General features: G+C 42.1%; 1 protein-coding gene across 1 annotated transcript in view; it reads left to right on the top strand.

Moving 5' to 3' along the window:
- RND2 (Rho family GTPase 2) overlaps positions 1 to 9,823 on the top strand; it is a 292,631-nt gene extending 282,808 nt beyond the window's left edge. Inside the window, exon 5 of the mRNA XM_040331332.1 lies at positions 9,118 to 9,823. Within this exon, the coding sequence (XP_040187266.1) occupies positions 9,118 to 9,366 (249 nt within the window). The 3' untranslated portion in view covers positions 9,367 to 9,823. The remainder of the gene's footprint in view (positions 1 to 9,117) is intronic.
- The last annotated feature ends 14,274 nt before the right edge of the window (positions 9,824 to 24,097 follow it).

Raw genomic sequence — 24,097 nt, 5'->3', positions numbered from 1 at the left:
TTCCTAGCGTGGGTTGTCAGCACCCAAGGCAAGACAAGTAATTTGCACCCCCTAACGCGCGAACATTTAGCGCTCCCTGAGTCCCTTCCACTCATACAGTATTAAAACCCATTATGGTACATTTTTGGATGTACAAATCTTTCTCTTTGTTCCCCATTTCTTTCCCTTTTATTTCTCTCTATCCCAATTTCTTTCTCTTTTTTTCCCAATTCCTCTCTCTAGCCATTTTTCTTGTTCTTTCTCTTATTCTTTCTCTCCCTTATTCTTGGTTCCTCCCCCTCTCCTTACCATGTATTCTCTATTTGTATTCCTTCTCTTACTCCTTGGTGGGAGGGGTGGGATAAGTGGCAGTGCTGGCGGGAGTTGGGATAAGTGGCAATGCTGGCAGGTAGTTGGGATGAGTGACATTTCTGGCAGGGATTTGGGATAAGTGACAGTGCTGGCGGGGAGTTGGGATGAGTGACAGTGGGGGAGTTGGGATGAGTGGCAGTGCTGGCGGGGAGATGGGATAAGTGGCAATACAGGCTGGGAGTTGGGATGAGTGACCGTGCTGGCGGGGAGTTGGGATAAGTGGCAATGCTGGCTGGGAGTTGGGATGAGTGGCAGTGCTGGCAGGGCGTTGGGATAAGTGGCAATGCTGGCGGGGAGTTTGGATAAGTGGCAGTGCTGGCAGGGAGTTGGGATCAGTGACAGTGCTGGTGGGAGTTCTGATCAGCCAACTTAGGTGCTCTATCAAGGTCATCTGCTGATCTGGGAACTGTAGTGGGGACATTTAATGGCAACTATAATCACAGGTAGCATTACTCATTGTGTCTCTGGCTTCACTGTGTCTCCAACTTTATGGTATCTGACCTCTAGTCTCTGCCCCCCAGCCATGCTGTGAACTAAATGGGTGGCTGTGAAGAGGCTGAGTGGGTGGTCGCATGCTCCAGGAACAGCCCAGCTGGGCAACCACAGGCTCCAGGGACAGCCCTGCTGGGCGGCCGCAAAAAGGCTGGGAGAGCTGTTCTCGAACAGCCCAGGATTCGGAGACCCCTGGCAAATCATCATTCGACCCCCAGGTTGAGAACCACTGCCTTAAATGCTGCCCCAAGTTTCCTGTGTTAGGCTGGGTTCACACCTTAGCCACATGCGGCTCACAGCAAGAGTCCTGTGCATCCTTGGTTCACAGTTTCAGGTCTGATTTCAGCCAGGATCTTTGGCTGAATTCGGCCCGGAAACTAACCAAAAGACACACAGGACTCCTGTGCAAATTTGCATCGGAGCCGCAGCGGAGATATGTGAATCCGCTCCATAGGGAGTCGGTCAAAATCTCCTGCTATCGCAAATTGAATTCAGGGAAACCAGCCTGAGTGTGGCACATTTCTCTTTCAGCATCCTACACAGCCATCCTTGCATGCAGTGACTAGAGTTGTGCCTCCCATACCATGTTCTTCATTAGAGGCTCACAACCCCATAGCCTAGGATGGCAAGGCACTGGAGACTGAATTTTCCACTGTTAACGCTTTCCTGTGAAGAAAGTAAGTTCAGGGAAGCAGAACCCAGTAGCATTGAAAGTTGTAAACTGTAAGTGCTGGTGTAAGAATTTTAACAACTAGTTTACTAGTTTATTTGCTCAATGTGGTGAACTAAAAAAATGCTGATACCGTATTTGCCGGCGTATAAGACGACCCCCTAATTTTCCAGGAAAAATTTTGGTTTTGGGATATACTCGCCATATAAGACTACCACCTTCCTACTAGTCTTTCTGGAAGCTGAGGGGTAGCCAGAACCGCTGACAGAGAAACAGGCTTTTTTCAAATCTCACTGTGCCATTACATTACATTACATGCCTCACTGTGCCATTACATCACTTGCCCCCACTGTGCCATCACATCACTTGCCCCCACTGTGCCATCACATCACTTGCCCCCACTGTGCCATCACTTGCCTCCACTGTGCCATCACTTGCCTCCACTGTGCCATCACTTGCCCCCACTGTGCCATCACTTGCCCCCACTGTGCCATCACTTGCCTCCACTGTGCCATCACTTGCCTCCACTGTGCCATCACTTACCCCCACTGTGCCATCACTTTCCCCCACTGTGCCATCACACAGTGGGGCACACTGTGTTCATATGCCGCACACACACCATAGTTTTTCGTGACGTTCAAAAACCCAGAGTTTTTCACAACGTGATTCCTCTCCAGCCTGACTTGCATACACGCGTTCATGCAAAAAAACGTCCGACCAAAGCGCGGTGACGTACAACACTTACAACGGGACTATAAAGGGGAAGTTCCTTTTAAATGGCGCCACCCTTTGGGCTGCTTTTGCTGATCCTCGTGTTAGTAACAGTTTGGTGAGAGACGATTTGCGCTTTTCAGTCTTCATGCTTTTCAGTTCGTTACAGCGTGACGGATGTGCTATCTCCATTACAAATGCTAGTTTTACCAGAACGAGCGCTCCCGTCTCATACGTGATTCTAAGCATTCACGTTTTTTTTTTTCACTCGGAAAAGCATACACATGGCCATTTTTCGCAAAGAGAAAAAGACTGATGGGAAACACGACGAGAAAAATGAGAGCTGGTTTAAATTTTTTTGCGGGCAGTTTTTTTGTCGAGAAAACTGCTAGGGAGCATACACACGACGGTTTTCTCGACCAATATAAAAAAAATGGCAGTTTTCTCGTTGTAAAAAAACGGTCGTGTGTACAAGGCATTAGTCTTCAGTCTGAGAGCAAACCGCAATGTGTTACGTCAAATATGGAAATGTACCTTTGTTGCATTTTGTTGAGTGAGACCAGGGGTATCAAGAATATGATTCCTTACATCTAATTGGACTATTGATACACCCCCCTCCCCCCCTCACTTTTAGAATTAACAGTGGTTTATATTAGTTTTACCTCTGACATTCTCTTTCTGCATATGCTTTGTTCAATGGAGATTTCACTTACGGTAATTGTCAATTAAAGGGGCCAAACTAGTTCTGGCTCCCTACCTCACTAAACGTATTCATCTTTCATTTTTTTAAGAATGCTATTGTTACGCCTATCCTGAAAAAGTTTGGCTCTGACCCGCAGGACCCTAATAAATCCAGGCCAATTGCAGGTCCTTCTATTCAGGCTAAAATCGCCGAGAAGGTAGTCTGCGGTCAGCTTCAAGCGCACATGGAGGAGTTTGACCTACAGGACGGGTATCAATCCGGGTTACGTCCCAAAAATGGGAAGGAGACGGCCTTGGTCGATGTTCTGGACAACCTACTGGTGGATGCGGATGGGGGTTTTCACTCCATCTTGGTCCTTTTAAAAATGTCCGCAGCATTCGACACGGTCGACCATCAAATCCTTCTTTCTAGACTACAGGAGGTGGCGAGGGTAAGCGATCCAGCCTTGGCTTGGTTCGTTTCGTTTTTGGAGGATAGGGAGTTTAGGGTGAAGATGGGGGCTCAACCAGGCCAAAACTGCGGTCCGACAACATTACGGGAGAGGTTTGGGTGTTATCATGGCCTGACGAAGGTGGGGAGTTCCCTAAATCTGCATCTTCGGTGAGGACGCTGGGTGTCCACATTGATGAGAGCCTAACCCTGGGACCACGCGTGGACCAGGTGGTCAAAACTTGCCACTTTAAAATGCGGCTGCTTCACCGCTTTCTGCCCTAGCTGACTGATCAGGCCAGGATCGCTGTGGTGAGCGCTCTCATCCTTCCGCATCTGGACTACTGTAACGGGCTGCTGGCTGGTTTATCTCTCTACCAGATGAAACGCCTACAGAAAGTCCAGAATCAAGCGGTAAGGTTAGCCATCAATCTGAGAAGCCGCTGCCCGACCTCTGGGCACCAGGCAGCCCTTCATTGGCTGCCTGTGGGGCAGTGGATCAGATTCAACGTTTTAACCTTCGTTTTTAAGGCATTCAATAAATTAGGTCCTACTTACCTCCAGGCAGGAGGTGTTTATATAGGTATTTATCAATGGGATCTTCATTCCAAGCACTGGTGTATGGAATATCATAGCCCTACACAAAGCACAGTACATGTTTTACATTTTTCTGATGCTAAATACAAGCATGTCATTTATCATTGGCGACTACAATGGGATGTATTTACACTTATATATGATTTACACATAAAATATCGAAACTAAGTATGTTGTAACATCAGTTTTGTCACAACGTATGAAGCTGTTAAATTTTGTTTGCTGGTTTTATTTACAGTGCAGATGCTCTCTGCACTCCTGCAGCAAGGACCAAGACATGGCAGTCAAACTTGCAGCCAATCCCAGTCATTTTGCTGAATGCAGAGGCAGTGACTGGGGAGAAAGACCAGAGTGTGCAAGATCTGCATATAAATAAGATATTTTTTCTAATTAAATAATCCCATAAATTGTATAAAGGATATTATAAAAGTGTAATATACAGTGAGCTACTTAAATTCTTTATTTTTCACAAACTATTAGCAATATTTTTATATAAGTGTTTTGCAATAATTTTTTATAAAAGCAGAATCATATACTGTTCATAGTGCAGGATGATGTAATGGGATCCACTTGATAGCTTAAAACAGTGCTATATATAGAAAGCTAATAATGTTTAATCTTCCCTTTTATAATTGAAATTCTTGCAAGGAAGCCAAGATAAGTTACTGAGAAAACCACATCCAGCATCCAAACAAAACAAAAATAACAGATCTTGAATAAGTGAATTAGAAAAAAAAAATGTAAGCAGATATTAACACTAACTGGATGACATTTATGCCGCGTACACACGATTATTTTTCGGCATGAAAAAAAAAACGTTGTTTTTCAGCATGTCCAAAGAACAACGTTTTTCCAACTTCATCATTAAAAACGACGTTGCCCACACACCATTGTTTTAAAAAAAAAAATGATGAACAAAGTGCGGTGACGTAGAACACGTACGACGGCACTCTAAAGGGGAAGTTCCATTCGCCTTTGGGCTGCTTTAGCTGATTCCGTGTTAGTAAAAGACGATTCGCGCTTTTCTATCTGTTACAGCATGATGAATGTGCTTACTCCATTATGAACGGTAGTTTTACCAGAACGAGCGTTCCCGTCTCATAACTTGCTTCTGAGCATGCGTGGGTTTAAAACGTCGTTTTAGCCCACACACGATAATTTTTTACAACCCGAAAAACAAAATTTTTTCAAAAGACGTTAAAAAATGCAGCATGTTCGAATTATTTTTTTTGTCGTTTTTCAGAAGCCGAAATTTGATGTGTAGCCCACACACGATCATTTTAAATGACGTTTTTAAAAACGTAGTTTTTTTTCATGCCGAAAAATGATCGTGTGTACGCGGCAGTTAGTTTGAAAAAGCACTGTGCATCAAAAACAATTGATATGTTTTTTTTTTGTTCCTGTAAAATATTGAATGTGCCAATTTTTTCACCAAATAGCCTTATACTCAGTAGAAATACATAAAAGGGGTATTTGCTACTTTAATCACTTCAGCCCCTGAGGAATACCCCCTTCCTGTCCAGAGCACTTTTTGCGATTCGGCAAAAACTGGCAATTGCGCGGCCATGCGGTTTTGCACCCAAACAAAATTGACGTCCTTTTTTTCCCACAAATAGAGCTGTTTTTTGGTGGTATTTGATCACCTCTGTGGTTTTTATTTTTTGCGCTATAAACAAAAAAATTGCAACAATTTTGAAAAAAAGCTACAGTTTTTACTTTTTGCTATAATAAATATCCCCCAAAAATATATAAATAAACAAATTTTTTCCTCAGTTTAGGCCGATATATATTCTTCTACATATTTTTGGTAAAAAAAAAATTTAATAAGTGTATATTGATTGGTTTGCGCAAAAGTTATAGCGTCTACAAAATAGAGGATAGATTTTTATTAATATTTTTTTTACTAGGTGGCGATCTGCGATTTTTATTGTGACTGCGACATTATGGCAGACACATTGGACACTTTTGACGCTGTTTTGGGACCATTGTCATTTATACAGCGACCAGTGCTATAAAAATGCATTGATTACTGTGTAAATGACACTGGCAGGGAAGGGGTTAAGTGTGTCCTAGGGAGTGATTCTAACTGTAGAGGGGATGGGCTACAAGTGACATGACAGTGATCACTGCTCCCATTCTTTGCGTACCCACTATGCCGCGATTTAAAGGAGACGTACATGTACGTCCCTTCGCGCAGCCCTGCCATTCTGCTGGCGTATATCATCATGCATCGGTCAGCAAGCTGTTAAGGTTTCTTCTGGGGGTGCCTTGGCAGAATGCCTAAGAATTGGCCAAACATGGTATACAAGCCATTGAGTGGATCAAGCCTGTCTTTTATCTACACAAAACCACAGGTTTCATTGTGCACAAATACAACCTTCTCCCCATCCATCTGGCGTCCTAAAAACCATTGACGTCATTGGTTGATAGGTAGAGCGTTGGGTACCTGCAAAGCATCCTTGTTTGTCCTTCACCTGTCCCTCTCCTCAGCACTGGGGACATATTAGTTGAGTGAGGAAGAGAAACATTGCAATACTACTATTAATAATACTCAGTACCAGTGTTCAAAGGTGTATTTTCTTTGGAAGAATAAATAGCCTCTAAAGTTGGGTGTCCTACAAGTGTAGATGTAAAAACACACAGAGCAAGGCTTGCTCCCTCTTTTACTAGCTGTGATTGACAGCAGCGGTAGCCAATGCTGCTCCCTCCTGCTATATCTGAGCCAAGGAGGAGTGAGAGAGACGATTCCCTAATGCACATCGTTGGATCGAGATCGGGTTCAGGGCTGGAGGGAAGCTGCGCTCAATAGTTGTTTTTTTTTTACCCTAATGCAGAGAATGCCGTCTGCAGGAGGAATAGATGTTGGCAAGTTTCCTAGGAGGTTGGATGCAGCTAGGCTTCATGGAATTTTTTTCTTGATGACTTTGCTAATGATGAGTTAGGCTGGTTCAGCTGAAGCACCAGGAACTATGGGCCAAATCCACAAAGACCCGGCGTAACGGCGAAATTCTAATTTAAGTTACACTGCCTTAAAATTTCTACCTAAGTGCCCGATCCACAAAGCACTTACCTAGAAATTTCTGGCCGTGTAACTTAAATTCCGCCGGCGCAAGGCGTTCCTCATTTCATGGGGGCGATTCCCATTTAAATGAGGCACGCTTCCACGCCGGCCGTACTGCGCATGCTCGTGACGTAATTTTCCCAATGTGCATAGCGCGAAATTACATTACGCCGGGCTTTGTGGATTGCGACGGGTCAATAAAGTTGCGTCGAAAAAAAAAAAAGATACGGCGTAAAAAAAAAATCAAATTCGAAAAAAAAAACGCGTCGCTAGACAGAAGGGTCTGCTTTTACATGGTGTACTAACTTTACACCATGTAAAAGCAGCCCTAATTTTGCATATGCAACTTAATACTTACGGAGAAAAAACGAAGCAGAAAAGCTTTGTGGATCTCCGTAAGTGCTAATTTGCATACCCGAGGCGGCATTTCGACACAAAATGCCCCCCAGCGGCGGATGCGGTACTGCATCCTAAGATTCGGCAGTGTAATTCAATTACACATGCCGGATCTTCTCCCTAACTATGGAAAACTGATTCTGTGGATCAGTTCCATAGTTAGGACCAGGGATACGACGGAGTAACAGCAGTTACTCCGTCGTATCTCTTTTGAGGATTTGGCCCTATGTTGTTATAGCACCATTGGGCTTCTTTCACATTTTCCAGCACTGTCGGTTTTCATCACATTAGGGGTTACGACTGAGGGACTGAATGCATCTGCATGGTGGAATGCTCTCAGTCCTGCCACTCAGCATAGAGAACACATCATCTTGCTGCCACTTCTGCTTTGCAAACATCATATAATATGCCAATCTTTGGCTTGGGCCACTTGACCCTCACTAGCACCTGCTGCTTGGGTTTGTGGGTACCTTAAGTCTTGCACTTTGGGCCTAGCTCCATTGCTGCCACACAGCTGCAGCATGTTTGTATATAGACACAGAGGGGACTGTCCTGCTACTACAGGTGACCCTCTCTTAATGGTACCAGGAATGTCTACTTGGTATCCATTTGGGGAACTAACTTCTGCAAACTGTATTCTAGTGGCCTTGTAATCTACATCATCTGAGTCTCCCTGAGCTCCATAGAGTAAGGGCAAGTCCCCTACCCTGGCGTTGATGGAATCTACTGCAGTGTTCAAGACATTGAACACGTCCTTATGGATACTGATTTCAGAGGTTTTAGCGCATTCCTGAGACACCCCCTGCAGAAGCCTTTGAACTGGTCGGACCACGTGTCGCTGTAACCATCTCTGACCTTGATTAAGAGGCTCTCTATAGTCTGTCTCTTAAAGAAGCTGTTTTTGAGCCATCTCAGTCTCCTGCCATCATCTCAGAATTACATGGGGTTCTTTCAGCCCTAGTTGATGCATAACATACTACCATCTGTTCAGTAGATCAGTGTGCTGTCTTCAGCTTTGAATCTTTCAGAGCTCTTACATCTGTAATGATCTTTCCTGTATACCTACTATTTGAGGTAATTCTCTATGCAGACTGGAAGCAATCTCCAGCGTCCTGGACCGCACTTGATTGTATGTCAGAACAGTCCCCCTTTTGAGAGCTCTCAAAGTCAGGCATTGGCCCTTCAGGCAGCCCTTTGGCTGCTGGCAGTCCACCTGTTCTGTTTATTGAGCGTGTGGACTGAACTCCCATGCCCCTCATTTGACAACAAAGAGTACTGGATTTTTGTACTTACTGTAAAATCTTTTTCTTGAAATCCATTAAGGGGCACGGGCCTCACTGCTTTGTGTTTTTTTTGTGTATGCTCTTGATACTGCTTTACCACAAAACTGAGAAATGCTGGGAGTTGAAGGGGTTATTTATCCTGGATTTGCCAGTGTCTATTCCTCCTGTGGATGGCAGTATACCCAACAGTATATAAAGGATTTATTAATAAATATAATGTACTTGCATTATTTAGTATATTTTATTTTTGCCTGGATTTTAGCTTTAAAGCTAATATGAGATAATAGTGTTTGGGTTTATATCTACTTTAAACAATATTCTTTAAGCTTCACCAATTTGTTAATTTAATAAAAAAAACATGATTTAAACTTGAATGTGTGAATAATAAGCTTCTGTATTAATTGTTATCTTTTTCTTCCATCAGGGTAGCACCCAAGCCCGGCAGATTGGAGCAGTGGCCTATGTAGAATGTTCCTCCAAAGTGTCAGAGAACAGCGTGAGGGATGTCTTTCATGTCACCACTTTGGCCTCTGTTAATCGCATCCACAAGAACCTTAAGCGCAGCAACTCCAAGAGGGGACTGAAACGCGTATCACAGCTACCTGGACGGACTGAATTATTAAATGAGACAGAGATGCGCAAAGATCGTGCAAAGAGCTGTTCTATCATGTGAAAGTGTTCTGTCAGCTGTAAATAAAGTGTAGAGGTAAACTTTGCACAGAGTAACAGGCATCCAGCTGACAGAATTGGCAGGTTTTTCTTTGCCTGGTGTTGCGTAATCATAGCTAGCCTTTGGACGATGATGTTTACAGCTAATTCCGGGTTACATAGAGAAATAATAGGTGACACATGCAAAGCAGTGGACATATAAACAAATTAACACAAAATGCGCATTGAAAGTTTGCTTTTTGTCCTGCTGATTCCGTCCCCATAACTGTATTTATATGTGAACACAGCTCACGCCCATTGTACAGAACTAAATGAAGGCGTCTGTGTAAAGACTGTTTAGAGTGTGTATATATGTATGTATGTTCATATGTATATATACACACAGATGGAAAGGTTTGGAAGGATGTGATGGTTTGAGAAATGATTGTTGCAAAGCTATAATTAAATCAATTTTATTGTTATTGTGTTGTTTTGTGTTGTTTTATGATAGTTTCTTGTCTGATTGAATCAACCAATTAAAGAGTAACTCCAATTTTGTGGGGGAAAAAAGCTACATAAGCCATATTGCAATTGAATGTTATTAAAAAAAATACTTTTGCTTTTCAATCTATAGTGCTGTAATTTTCTCTAAAATTCAATGCACTATGGCAACCTGGAGATGTTCCGTACACAGTTAATGTACAGAACGCAGCCCCATAAATGTAATTTCCTGCATGTGTGATTGGTTTACTGATTTTCCGAGAAAGTCAGAACTATGATACAAGTCAGATTATAGGCATCCTCTGCAGCAAGCATTTTATTTTTGGTGAAATACTCCCAAAGGGTTAATCATGGCTAAAGAGATTCATACACTGCAATGTTCCTCATTAGATCACACACATAGGTTGGATTTGATGGACTTGAGTCTTTTTTCAACCTCACCTACTATGAACTATGTAACTGTGCAAACTGAAACACACAGACAACTTTTCCTTCAGAGCAACAAAAGGTAGGAATCTGCAACAAAGTTTGTCACCTAGCATTTATCACCTTGTCATTTATCACCTAGCATGAAAGGTTTTCTCAACAAAAGTGGAGTTACTCTTAAAAAGTGTAATGTAAAAAGGAAAATATAACAAAAACGTGATTCTAGAAATATCATGGCTGGTAATGCATCAGTATACTTTGAAAGTCATAGTAGATACAAAGCCACATACCCCTAGTATACTGTAGGTATAATAATACAACCTACTTGCTGAACTTGCCTTTAAAACAATACATTAAACAAAAAAAAATCTGTTCATTTAGGCATATTTTACAGTTTTTAGATTTGTGTTTGCTTGTGTGTTGAGAACCTACCAACTGCTTCTGGCCTCATTTAAAGTTTAATTTTATGGCATAAGTTAAAAATAAGTAAACAAGTAGGGCACGGTGTACCATCCAACCCCACTGCTGGCAGCCTGGGAAACTCTGGCAGCTGTTGTGGCTGGATGGGAATGAACAGTGCCCTACGGCTGCCAACTTTCAGTAAATTTACAAACAGTTTGTACAATCTGTAATTTTTGTATCTGTCCGTATATGTCCATTTCAGACATACAGATTGCATGTCCATACCGGACATTCATGGACAGAAATAAAAATGTTGGATTTTACAAATTGTTTGTGAATGAATACATTTGCTGTCTCTCCTGCAGGGCTCGCCTTGTCCCATGCAATAACCCTGCATCATATGTCTTTTTTTTTCAATCTTGTAAGCTATAAAACTATGTATTCAAGAGATACATCAATAATTCAAACCCTTCACTGGTTCAATCTCATCTTTAATATGCAGTTCAGTTCTGGTCACCAGTCCTGCGGAAAGACGTTGTTGAGCTAGAAAGAGTTCAACAAAGGGCAACAAAATTAATAAGGGGGGTGGAAGAGCTCCTCTATGAGGATTGATTACATAAATTAGTTATTCATTCTGTAGAGGAGGTGCTTAGGAGGGGATAATATTACAATGCACAAATAAATTAAAGGTGACTCCAGTAACTGGTAATCTGTTTACTCTTAGGTGCCAGAGGAGGACATGCAGCTACAAGTTGAGGTTAGAAGAAAGGAGGTTTACCTTAGATTGTGGAAAGGGTTCTTTACTGTTAAAGCTAACAAAATATGGAACTCCCTCCCCGAGGAAGTGGTACTAGCTGAAAGTGTCAACAACTTCAACAACTTCAAAAAACTTTTAGATGTCTTCTTTAGGAAGCAGAATATACAGGGCTATGGGAATTGTAAGATAACAAAAAATAGGATTTTTAATACAGCTTACCTGAAAAATCCTTTCTTGGGAATACATCACAGGACACAGAGCCTTAACCACTTGACCACCAGGCACGTAAACCCCCTTAATGACCAGACCAATTTTCAGCTTTCGGTGCTCTCACATTTTGAATGACAATAACTCAGTCATACAACACTGTAACCAAATGAAATATTTGTCCTTTTTTTTCCCACAAATAGAGCTTTCTTTTGGTGGTATTTGATCACTTCTGCGGTTTTTATTTTTTTCGCTACAAATGAAAAAAGAACGAAAATTTTGTAAAAAAAAGTTTTTTTTCTTCATTTCTATTATAGAATTTTGCAAAAAAGAAAAATTTCTTCATACATTTGGCCTAAAAAGTATACTGCTACATATCTTTGGTATCAAAAAAATTTTTTTGTTATTATTTAGTCTGGGTGAAAGTTATAGGGTCTACAAGCTATGGTACCAATTACTGAAAATTGATCAATTTGATCACACCTGAAGTACTGACAGCCTCTCTTGTTTTTGAGACCCTAACATGCCAGAAAAGTACAAATACCCCCCAAATGACCCCTTTTTGGAAAGAAGACATTCCAAGGTATTTAGAAAGAAGCATGGTGAGTTTTTTGAAGTTGTCATTTTTTCTCACAATTCTTTGCAAAATCAAGATTTTTTTTTTCCACAAAATGTTTATATTAGCAGGTTATTTCTCACACACAGCATATGCATACCACAAATTACACCCCAAAACACATTCTGCTATTCCTCCCGAGTATGGCGATACCACATGTGTGAGACTTTTACATAGCGTGGCCACATAGAGAGGCCCAACATGCAGGGAGCACCATTAGGCGTTCTGGAACACCCAGACCAATTCTGACATTCCTCTCCTACATGGAAAAATCATCATTTATTTGGTAGAAAATTACATAGAACCCCAAAACATTATATATGCTGTTTTAGCAAAGACCCTAGAGAATACAATGGCGGTTGTTGCAACTTTTTATCATGCACAGTATTTTAGCAGCAATTTTTCCTAATGCGTTTTTTTGAAAATAAAACGGTTTTGTGCTTTAAAAAAAAATTTTTAAGTTAGCCCAATGTTTTTGCATAATATGAAACATGAAGTTACGGTGAGTCAATAGATACCCAACATGTCACCCTTCAAAATTGCACACGCTTGTGGAATGGCGCCAAACTTTGCTACTTAAAAATCCCCATAGGTGACGCTTTAAATATTTTTACTGGTTACATCTTTTTAGTTGGAGAAGAGGTCTAGGGCCAAAATTATTGCTCTCGCTCTAACGTTCGCAGCGATACCTCACATGTGTGGTTTGAACACCGTTTTCATATGTGGGCGGGACTTACGAGTGCGGTCGCTTCTGTATACGGGAACAGGGGCGCTTAAAAAAATGTTTTATTGTTCATTTTACTTTATTTATTTTAGTTTGACATGTTTTTCCCCAAAAACAAATGTTTTGATCACTTTTATTCCTATTACAAGGAATGTAAACATCCCTTGTAATAGGAATATAGCATGACAGGTCCTCTTTACAGTGAGATATGGGGTCAATAAGACCCCACATCTCACCTCTAGGCTGGGAAGCCTGAAAAAAAAAAAACGATCCTGGCTTCAATCGTAGCGGTGAGTTGGAAGAAGCACCGGAGGGAGAAGGGAGGGGGGACGTCCCCTTTCCCCTTCCGTAAGAACAATAAAGAGGTGGAACAGCCACCATGATCATTCTTACAGTGTAGGGAATCGCCGACTGAAAAAGATATTTTCAGATATCCCTGCACAAAGTCAAGGACGCCATATGATGGCCGACGGGCAGGAAGTGGTTAAAATGCATTTTTTTCCCCAGAGTATTTTCCAGGTATTGCAGAGTATTGTGAGTATCAGCACACAGTGGGAAAAACAGCTGACGCATTTCGCATTGGATATCAATGCTTAGTCATAGCTACCCAAGTAGCTATGACTAAGCATTGATATCCAATGCGAAACGCGTCAGCTGTTTTTCCCACTGTGTGCTGATACTTGTAGTGCATTTTTCCTTTACCCAATAAAGGGCACGTCTTTTTTAAGAAATTGGAGTGCGGCTGTCCATATCTTTCTTCTTTTGCATATTGGTGCAGGGGTATTGCGTACAAGAGTATTGCAGAGTATTGGCGCAGGGGGTATTGCAGAGTATTGGCGCAGGGGGTATTGCAGAGTATTGTGCGGAGGTATTGCAGAGTATTGGCGCAGGGGGTATTGCAGAGTATTGGCACAGGGGGTATTGCAGAGTATTGTGCGGAGGTATTGCAGAGTATTGGCGCAGGGGGTATTGCAGAGTACTGGCGCAGGGGGTATTGCAGAGTACTAGCGCATGGGGTATTGCAGAGTGTATTGCAGGGGGTATTGCAGAGTGTATTGCAGAGTATTGGGGCGGGGGTTGCAGGGATGGCTGAGCAGGGATGGATGGATCTGTGACTGCAATAGTCGGGTTGGTTTACATGTGATCACTCCGTCATTGGACGGAGCGATCACGTGGTAAACGGCCACTATTAGCGGCAATTTACCGCGATCCGTGATGCGCCAGGTCCTCTGTGTCCTGTGATGTATTCCCAAGAAAAGGATTTTACAGGTAAGCTGTAAATCATATTTTCTTGATCATACATCATGGGACACAGAGCCTTAATTACTTAATGGGATGTCCCATAGCAATGCTAAAATTTGAGGGGAGGGAGATACAGATCAGAATAAGACCGCCATCGAGCCAGAGGATCTATACTGCTGCCTGCAGCACACTACGCCCCGAGGCGGCATCCTCGTAACCTGTTACATCTACCTGGTAGAATTTAGTAAATGTATGGACCGAAGACCAAGTAGCAGCCTTACAGATTTGAGCAATGGATGCACCGACCATGAAGCACCAACGGCTCTAGTCGAGTGCGCTTTCACCTGAAAAGGAGGTATCTTATTTTTTAAACCATAGGCCTGAATAATGACTTGTCGAATCCATCTTGCAATAGTGGATTTTGACGCTGCCTGGCCCTTCTTTGGGCCTTGAGGCAGAATGAATAGACAATCCGTCTTCCTTATCTGAGCCGTAGCTTGCAGATAAACCTTTACCGCTCTTACAACATCTAGAGAGTGTAGACTCTTCCTCTGCAAACTGCGGATCTGGAAAAAAAGGCGGTAGGACTATATTTTGATTCAGATGAAAACCTGAAACCACTTTAGGTAAGAATTTTGGGTGAGGCCGCAGCACCACCCTGTCTTCATGAATAATCATGTGTGGTTATTTACACAAAAGAGCCGCCAATTCCGATACCCTCCTAGCTGAGGTTATGGCTACAAGAAAAAACTGTTTCTGTGTCAACAGACTCAGGCCCCGTACACACGATAGAATCTATCCGCAGATAAATCCCATCGAATGGGTTTCAGCGGATAGATTCTATGGTGTGTACACTCCGGCGGATATTTATCCGCGGATATTTCCGAATTCCAGCAGATAAATATTTGTCGACATGCACAGCATATCTATCTGCTGGAATCGGATCCCACGGATGGATCCGCTCGTCTGTACAGACTCACCGGATCCATCCATCCAAAGGGATTCCCCGCACGCGTCGTAATGATTTGACGAATGCGTGGAATTCCTTATATGACAGCGTCGCGCCCGTCGCCGCGTCATAATCGCGGCGACGGCGCGACACGTCATCGCCAGAGGATTTCGGCGCGGATTTCAATGCGATGGTGTGTACACGCCATCGCATAGAAATCTGCTGAAATCCTCGAGAGGATTTATCCGCAGATACGGTCCGCTGGACCGTATCCGCGGATAAATCCTCTCGTGTGTATGGGGCCTTAGAGAAACCGGGTGTAAAGGTTCAAAAGTTAGCTTCTGTAAAACAGATAACACCAAATTCAAATCCCATGGGCACACGGGAGACTTAACCGGCAGATTCAACCACAGTGCACCCTGAACAAAGGCCCTAACTATGGAATGAGAGGCAAGCGGTCTTTGAAAAAATAGAGACAAGGCCGAGATTTGGCCCTTGATAGTGCTCAAGGCCAACTTCATATTTAAGCCCAAATGAAGAAAGGCAATAATCCTATTAATGGCAAACTTTCTAGGATGCCACTTTCTGGGTTCACACCAGGAAACATTTGCCTTCCAGATTCTGTAATAGATGAGCCTGGAGGCCAGCTTCCTATAATTAACCAGAGTGGATAGGACTGGCCCTGAGAGCCCACGTTTCCTCAGAATGTGGGTCTCAGCAGCCAAACTGTCAAATTTAGACTTTGTAATGCAGGGTGGAATATTGGACCCTGCGATAGTAGGTTTGGGCGTAATGGGAGAACCCAAGGTCTTCCTACTGTCATCCTTACGACTTCTGCATACCAGGGTCTCCTGGGCCAAATCAGGGCGACCAAAATCACTGACTTTCCTTCCTTCTTGACTCTCTGAAGGAATCGTGGGAGAAGCGGAACTGGAGGGAACGCATAAATCAAGGAATACTGATCCTATGAGATTGTCAGGGCATCTCTTGTTCTTGACACAAAGCTGTCCAGTTTTGCGTTGAACATGGAAGCCAACAGGTCCACATCTGGGGTTCCCCATTTCTGACATATGATTTAAAACATGTCGGGATGTAGAAACCATGCTCCTGGACTCAGTTGCTGGCGGCTTAAAAAATCCGTCTGTCAATTTTCTACCCCTGGAATGAAGACCGCAGATAGGCAAGGAATATGTCTTTCTGAATGAAAGGCCTTCTTTTCGCCTTTACCACTCGGACCAAGTCTCCTATGGTTTTTGCCTTCAGCTTGGGAAGTAATACCTTGCTTAGGGACGTGTCTATAATCATGCCCAAGTACTCTAGCCATTTTTGAGGCTGTAAGGAAGATTTTTTCAGATTGAGGACCCAGCCTAGGTACTCTAAATATTCCACTGTTCTGTGCACATTGTGGCCCAAGTGTGTGGCGGACTGATCTATGATCAACAGATCGTCCAGTTAGGCTGTTACTGCTATGCCTCGTGCCCTTAGCCTTGCTAGGGCCGGGGCCAGTATTTTTGTGAACACTGGAGGTGCTGTAGCCAGCCCGAAAGGAAGGACCACAAACTGAAAGTGGCGCTGATCCACTGCAAACCTTAGAAACCTTTGGTGAGCGGGAAATTTTGGCACATGTAGATATGCATCTCTGATGTCTATTGATGCCAGGAATTCTCCTCCCTGAAGGGTGGAAACAACTGAGTGGACAGACTCCATGCGGAAGGAGCGAATGTTCAGAAACTGATTCAGACTTTTAAGATCTAGGATAGGTCTGACATCCCCGTTTGGTTTTGAAACCGTAAACAGGTTTGAATAGAATCCTGACCCCTGATCCTCTTGGGCTAATTCCATGATTACCCCTTGGGACAACAGATGTTCCAAGGCCAACAGTAAAGGCCTTCTTTTTTCTGGATCTTTGCCAACTCTCTCCTCTCCTGTCTGTGTGTGTGTGTGTGAGAGAGGGGGTTGTTAGTGCTGGTGGCTTTGGGCAATGTGAAAGAGAGACTCTCTCGGATTAGACAACTGCAGACAGCAACCCTGCTGGGAAGCCATAGTCTGGTCTGAATAATGTGTCCGGGTTTCAGGCAGTCTGAAACCCCGGACTCATGATTCCAAACCCGAACTGTCCAGGTGAATTCCAAACAGGTGACAACCCTATTTGTAGGGCTATGAGTCCTTGATCTAAGGATTGCATGTCTACTCTATATTGACAGATTAGTGTTTGCTCCCAGATAGTTTTCAACTCTGGGGTAGTATTCTTAAAGGAAGGGGAAATTTGGATCCTAAGGCCCATCGGGCATACATTGGCTTGTATGTACTGTTGGAAAAAATTAATGTGCCAATAAAGGTTATATTGGTTTAGTCCTAAATCATCCCTAGTACATGTAGTGCAGTTAGTGTGGATTTCATTTGTATATCCTGACCATGCTTCACCTACAAAATCAATGATTCCACCCAATCCACACCCTGGACACAAAAATAGAAAAGTGCCAGCATGCGGGATCACAACTAACTTTAACTTAATCAGAAATTGGTTATAAAACGTTCAATAAAAATTATTTGAAAATGATTAAAAAATTGGACCATCAAAAAACTGAACTGGGTGCTTCCACCCCAAATCATAACAGATAAACTAGCAATAATACACCACCACAGGATGGTAATGTGGGTGTATAGACAGTGGTAAAAAGTGCCACATCCTATTAACTGGAATTGGACACATAGAGAGTTATATAATAACACATTTACAAAACATCTTAAAAGCATAAAAAGTGAATAGAGACTTTTAAAAACAATAATCAACACTACCAACTCTAACCGCTGGGCCAGGGTCGGTAGATGTAACAACCACTGCGATTATCCCTTAGCAGAATATGGTGCGTTGCCACAGTTTTTGGTGCATTTGCAGCACTTGGGGTGCCTTAAACATGGAATGGCAACACAAACATAATGCACATTTTCAGCGCTTCTGAAACGCATGGCAAAGCACGCATTTTCTTTGCAGTTTGCAGTCAACAATGACAATGAAAGCGCAACTAGATACGTTTAGGTGTATAAATGTGGCCATACACTGTACAATCTCCTTTAGATTTACCAAATTTATATAATAGGAGGAAACACCATCTATCCAATCACTCTGTATCCAAACAGGCAGGTCCTTGCACTACATCGGGGGTGTCCCGTGGGCTGCATGCAGTCCGAAGAAGTTTAGCATGCAGCCTGAGCCCGTCTGAAGGAACACTGGGGAAGCTCGGCAAATGCACGCATGGAGAGATTCCGGGGGATTCTGTGAAAACGTAGTTGATGGGTGAAGGGTGTGTTCTAATGAGGTCAAATTCTTCCTGTGTCTTACTGATTTCTCTGTCTGAAACATATACCAGAGAGTCTCTGAGGCTTTCTAAGAAATATAGCAAGGGCTAAGGTAAGGCCTTGTTCTCAAAATCAAAGAAAGCATTTTATTTTTTTCATACATTAATGGTATATTGGTATATAGGGGAGCTGGATTTTAGAGAAAAAAGGTGAACTTATCTTCGGTGTAAGGAAGAACAAGAGTCCTGGAAGTGATAGTTTGTCCCCCACAGAGCCCTGATCTCAACATTATCAAGTCTGTCTGGGATTGCATGATAAGAAGACCTCCAAGATGTTTAAGTTAAAGAAGAACATTAATACATAATGTTTTTTGGAGGTGGTGCCCCAGGTCTAAGTGCTTTTCTTTCTCTTGTCCAACTCTGTACATTTTAAATTGATGTTTTATTTCTATTTTCCTGCTGCATTGCCTTTCCATTGACACTGCGCTAATGGGATTTAAGTGGCATAAAATGTAATATTCTAAAAGGCAGAGTGGAGCTTTGATAAGAAGAGGTTTAATGTGACTTGTTTATGGGGGTCAAAAGGTAAAGCGGAGAAGCTGTGACATCTTGCAGTGAAATGAATGCTCAGGACAGCAAGGCATGGGGACATGACACTTGGCTACTAACCCAGCACATTCACAGAATTTCTTTAATGGTACAGTAAACCAGAAAAATAAAATAAACATGCAGTATGGAAGAAGAGGGAATAAATTACATCACTGAAGGCTTTTTTCTAATCTTCCATGGCTTCTCAGTTTCTTCTACATAAGAATTATATGGAAATGTGGAAATGTATACACTTCATGGAATACCCTTTTGAAGCGTAAAGCCTACAAATTTCACGTTTTCAGCTTGTATCCAGATTGTCCAGTACCTGAAAAAGTTTACATTAGAAACATTGTATTTGATTTCACATTTCTATAGTCTTGTTTTATCATGTAATTGTATTAAAGATGTGTAGACACCATTCTGAAGAGGAACAGGTAATATAGCCAACCCTGTGTCAACGTAATCAATATTCTTTCTGAGTGACTGCTGGAAGACAGAACAAAGGAATTAATCAATAGGAGACAGATTTTTTTTTCTACTATTTATTGCTAGAGTTTCAAATGTTTTGCTTACTGGCACAAACAATTTCAGTAAAAAAGCTAGATTGTTCTGTTGAGAATACATTTTATGCAACAGGACACAGTAACTAATGCACAACATTTTTCATTGTGTTTAGTATTTATTAGCTTTATAATACCTTAGATTTTCCATAAAGAATAATGCACAATACATACACTCCTATGAAAGAATAGGGTTGTGGTTGCAGTTTTACCAGTCCCTTATGCCGTGTTTTGCAACTGCCCCATAATGATGTTCCCAACTCCTGTGGGTCATGTATGTTTGCTGGGTGTTATCTCTCCCTCCCAAGCCCCCAGTACAGGCATACCCCGCTTTAAGTACACTCACTTTACATACACTCGCGAGTAAGGACATACCCGCGAGTGTATGTAAAGTGCCTTACAAGTACTGTACAGACATTTTGCAGCCTCAGTAGAAGGAGCTGAAGCTTCAAAAGCATAGCCCGCCCTGTTCCAGTGTGCCCCTGACACCCCCACTACAGCCCCTGAGACCTCAACTACAGCTCCTAACACCCCAAATGCAGCCCCTGACCCCCTACTACACCATAGAAGTGGAAAAAGGTATTGTTTCACTTTAAGTACATTTTCGTTTTACATACATGCTCTGGTCCCATTGTGTACTTAAAAGTGGGGTATGCCTGTATTGTCTTTAACCACTTCAGCCCCGAAACCCAATGACCGGGCCATATTTTGCGATTCGGCACTGCGTCGCTTTAACTGACAATTGCGCGGTCATGCGATGCTGTAACCAAACAAAATTGACGTCCTTTTTTCCCCACAAATGGAGCTTTCTTTCGGTGGTATTTGATCATCTCTGCGATTTTTATTTTATGCGCTATAAACAAAAAAAGAGCGACAATTTTGAAATAAACTCAATATTTTGTACCTTTTGCTATGATAAATACCCCCAATTTTTTTAAAAAAAGCAAATTGTTCTCAAAATTAAGCCGATATGTATTCTTCTACATATTTTTGGTAATAAAAATCGCAATAAGCGTATATTGATTGGTTTGCGCAAAAGTTATAGCGTCTACAAAATAGTGGATAGATTTATAGCATTTTTTTTTTACCAGTAATGGTGGTGATCTACGATTTTTTTATCGGGACTGCGACATTATGGCCTGAAAATTGCTTTCAAATTGCAGTTTTTGTACCTAAAAAAATGCTAAAAAAAAGCCAGCGTTTTTTTTTTTGCGTTTTTAATCCATAAGAAAAAAATGAAAAAAAAAAATGCTAACGCTGAAAACCGATAAAAACAAAGATAAACGCTAATGCAAAAACATTAAAAAATGTTGAAAGACTCCCTGCAAAGCTAATGGCGTTTTTATAACATTATTTTAGCATCCAGTGTGCATGGAGACTAAATCCTCTCTCATGTGACCTTCATCAAACAAACGTGCAGTTGCAATCACCTCTTGAGTTGGGATAACAAGTGAAAAGCCACATCCATTCATAGGCAGATCATGCATACAGTCAAACTTAAAAGGAATTCCACCAACATGTAACACCTTTACTAGATGAGATGGACCATAAAGTTATAAATGGTCAAATAGGCTTTGGTTATTCATCCAATGGCTCCCAGTGCAGTGACAAGCCTCACACCTCTGCTTGTGAAGACGAACGCCAAAGAAAACAATATACTCCCATGGTGAAAGTACTTTAAAAAAAAAGATGCAATAGTGATATGGTACAATCACACTTAATAATAAACCGTGTGAAATCACCACCTCACACTGAGGATGTAGCAGGCTGATGGTTTAGCAAAAAAAAGGCCAGCTCCAACCGGCAATAGTGTGTGATATCATCATGTACAAGCAACACACATTTTTTGATGGATACAACGTCTTCGGGGGTAGGGCTGGACAGGAGCCATCACGCTGCTGCTAACTCCAATCAACACAGATTAATACCTGTGTGGCAAAGCTTCACCGCATGATGAAACGATTACAAGGCCAAATAATAAGTGAAAAATTGCTCCATCTTGTGGACAAAACATAAATGAAGCAAAAAATAAATAAAAAATCAAAGTGTTCATTCAAAACAATCAGCCTGCTAAAATAATACATAAATTCATAGAAAAATCTAAATTGCTTACAAATAGAATCCAAACTTAACCACTTGCCGACCGCGCACCGTCGAAATACGTCCACAAGGTGGCTCTGCTGGGCGAGAGCACGTAATATGACGTCCTCTCTCCCAGCCGCCACTAGGGGCGCCCCCCGCTCGCCCCCGACTCCCGTGCATGTGCCTGGCGGGCGCGATCGCCGCCGGGCACACGCGATCGCTCGGTACAGAGCGGGGACCGCGAGCTGTTTGTGTAAACACACAGCTCCCGGTCCTGTCAGCAGGGGAAATGCTGATCTTCGGTTCATACAATGTATGAACCGAGGATCAGTGTTTCCCCTAGTGAGGCCCCCCCCCCCCCCCCACAGTAAGAACACACCCAGGCATACTTAACCCCTTCCCCGCCCCCTAGTGTTAACCCCTTCACTGCCAGTGGCATTTTTATAGTAATCCAATGCATTTTTATAGCACTGATAGCTATAAAAATGCCAATGGTCCCAAAAATGTGTCAGAAGTGTCCGCCATAATGTCGCAGTACCGAAAAAAAAATCGCTGATCGCCGCCATTACTAGTAAAAAAAATATAATAAAAATGACATAAAACTACCCCCTATTTTGTAAACGCTATAACTTTTGCGCAAACCAATCAATAAACGCTTATTGCGATTTTTTTTTACGAAAAATATGTAGAAGAAAACGTATCGGTCTAAACTGAGGAAAAAAAATGTTTTTTTATATATTTTTGGGGGATATTTATTATAGCAAAATGTAAAAAATATTCATTTTTTTCAAAATTGTCGCTCTATTTTTGTTTATAGCGCAAAAACTAAAAACCGCAGAGGTGATCAAATACCACCAAAAGAAAGCTCTATTTGTGGGAAAAAAAGGACGCCAATTTTGTTTGGGAGCCATGTCGCACGACCGCGCAATTGTCTGTTAAAGCGACAGAGTCCCGAATCGCAAAAAGTACTCTGGTCTTTGGGCAGCAATATGGTCCGGGGGGTAAGTGGTTAAAAGAAAATGAATTAAAATATCAAGACATATAAAAATATATAGAAACAGGAGGGGAAAGAAGGAGGAATCAACCCCATATAAGAATGCCTAATAGGGGGACATCAAAGCATTAAGGTAATCTCAGGATAGTGTAATTTAAAAATTATACAAAAAAGTGGAGTACATTAGCTTTTATTAAGAAAGCTATTAATATCCCATTCCACATTCAAATAGAATGGGATATACGGTTTAACCACTAGCCGACCAGCGGCCACAGTTATATGGCGGCAGGTCGGCTCTGCTGCACGAGATCACGTAGCTATACGTCATCTCGCATTTCAGCCAATAGGGGCACGCACGCCAGGCACCTGCGATCACTTGTTACACAGCGAGAACCGGGAGCTGTGTGTGTAAACACACAGCTCCCGGTCCTGTCAGGGGGAGAAATGACAGATGGTCTGTTCATACAATGTATGAACAGCGATCAGTCATTTCCCCTAGTCAGTCCCACCCCCCCTTCAGTTAGAACACACACAGGTAACATAATTAACCCCTTCCTCGCCCCCTAGTGTTAATCCCTTCCTTGCCAGTGGCATTTTTATAGCACTGATCGCTGACTGACCAATGGTCCCAAAAATGTGTCAAAAGTGTCCGAAATGTCCGCCATAAGGTCGCAGTACCGATAAAAATCGCTGATCGCCGCCATTACTAGTAAAAAAATAAATAATAAAAATGCCATAAAACTATCCCCTATTTTGTAGACGCTATAACTTTTGCGCAAACCAATCAATAATTGCTTATTGAATTTTTTTTTACCAAAAATATGTAGAAGAATACGTATCGGCCTAAACTGAGGGACATTTTTTTTTTTAATATATATATATTTTTGGGGATATTTATTATAGCAAAAAGTTAAAAATATTCATTTTTTTTCAAAATTGTCACTCTTTTCTTGTTTATAGCGCAAAAAATAAAAACCGCAGAGGTGATTAAATACCACCAAAAAAAAGTTTGATTTGTGGGAAAAAAAGGACGCCAATTTTGTTTGGGAGCCAAGTCGCACGACCGCGCAATTGTCAGTTAAAGCGACACAGTGCCGAATCGCAAAAAGGGCCCCTGGTCATTGAACAGCAATATGGTCCGGGGATGAAGTGGTTAAGGTCAAAAATTCATTTGGTTTCCAAGCGTGAAATTTCCCTTTTGATGGAGTTGCCCCTCCAAAGCGGGGAAAATGTATCTATAGCAAGATAAGTAGTGCCTGACGGATTCTTGCCATAATACTTGACATAATGTATGGGTACACTATGCCCAGGAAATCTGGATTTAATATTGGCTATGTGTTCTTTAAGCCTAGTCTGTAATTTTATAATTGTCCTCCCAACATATTGGTAACCACATGGACAAATTA

Source organism: Rana temporaria, chromosome 12, assembly GCF_905171775.1.
Source record: "Rana temporaria chromosome 12, aRanTem1.1, whole genome shotgun sequence".
In the NCBI taxonomy this organism is placed as follows: Eukaryota; Metazoa; Chordata; class Amphibia; order Anura; family Ranidae; genus Rana; species Rana temporaria.
The sequence above is the reverse complement of the archived record's forward strand: the minus strand, read 5'-3'. Positions and strand labels throughout refer to the sequence as shown.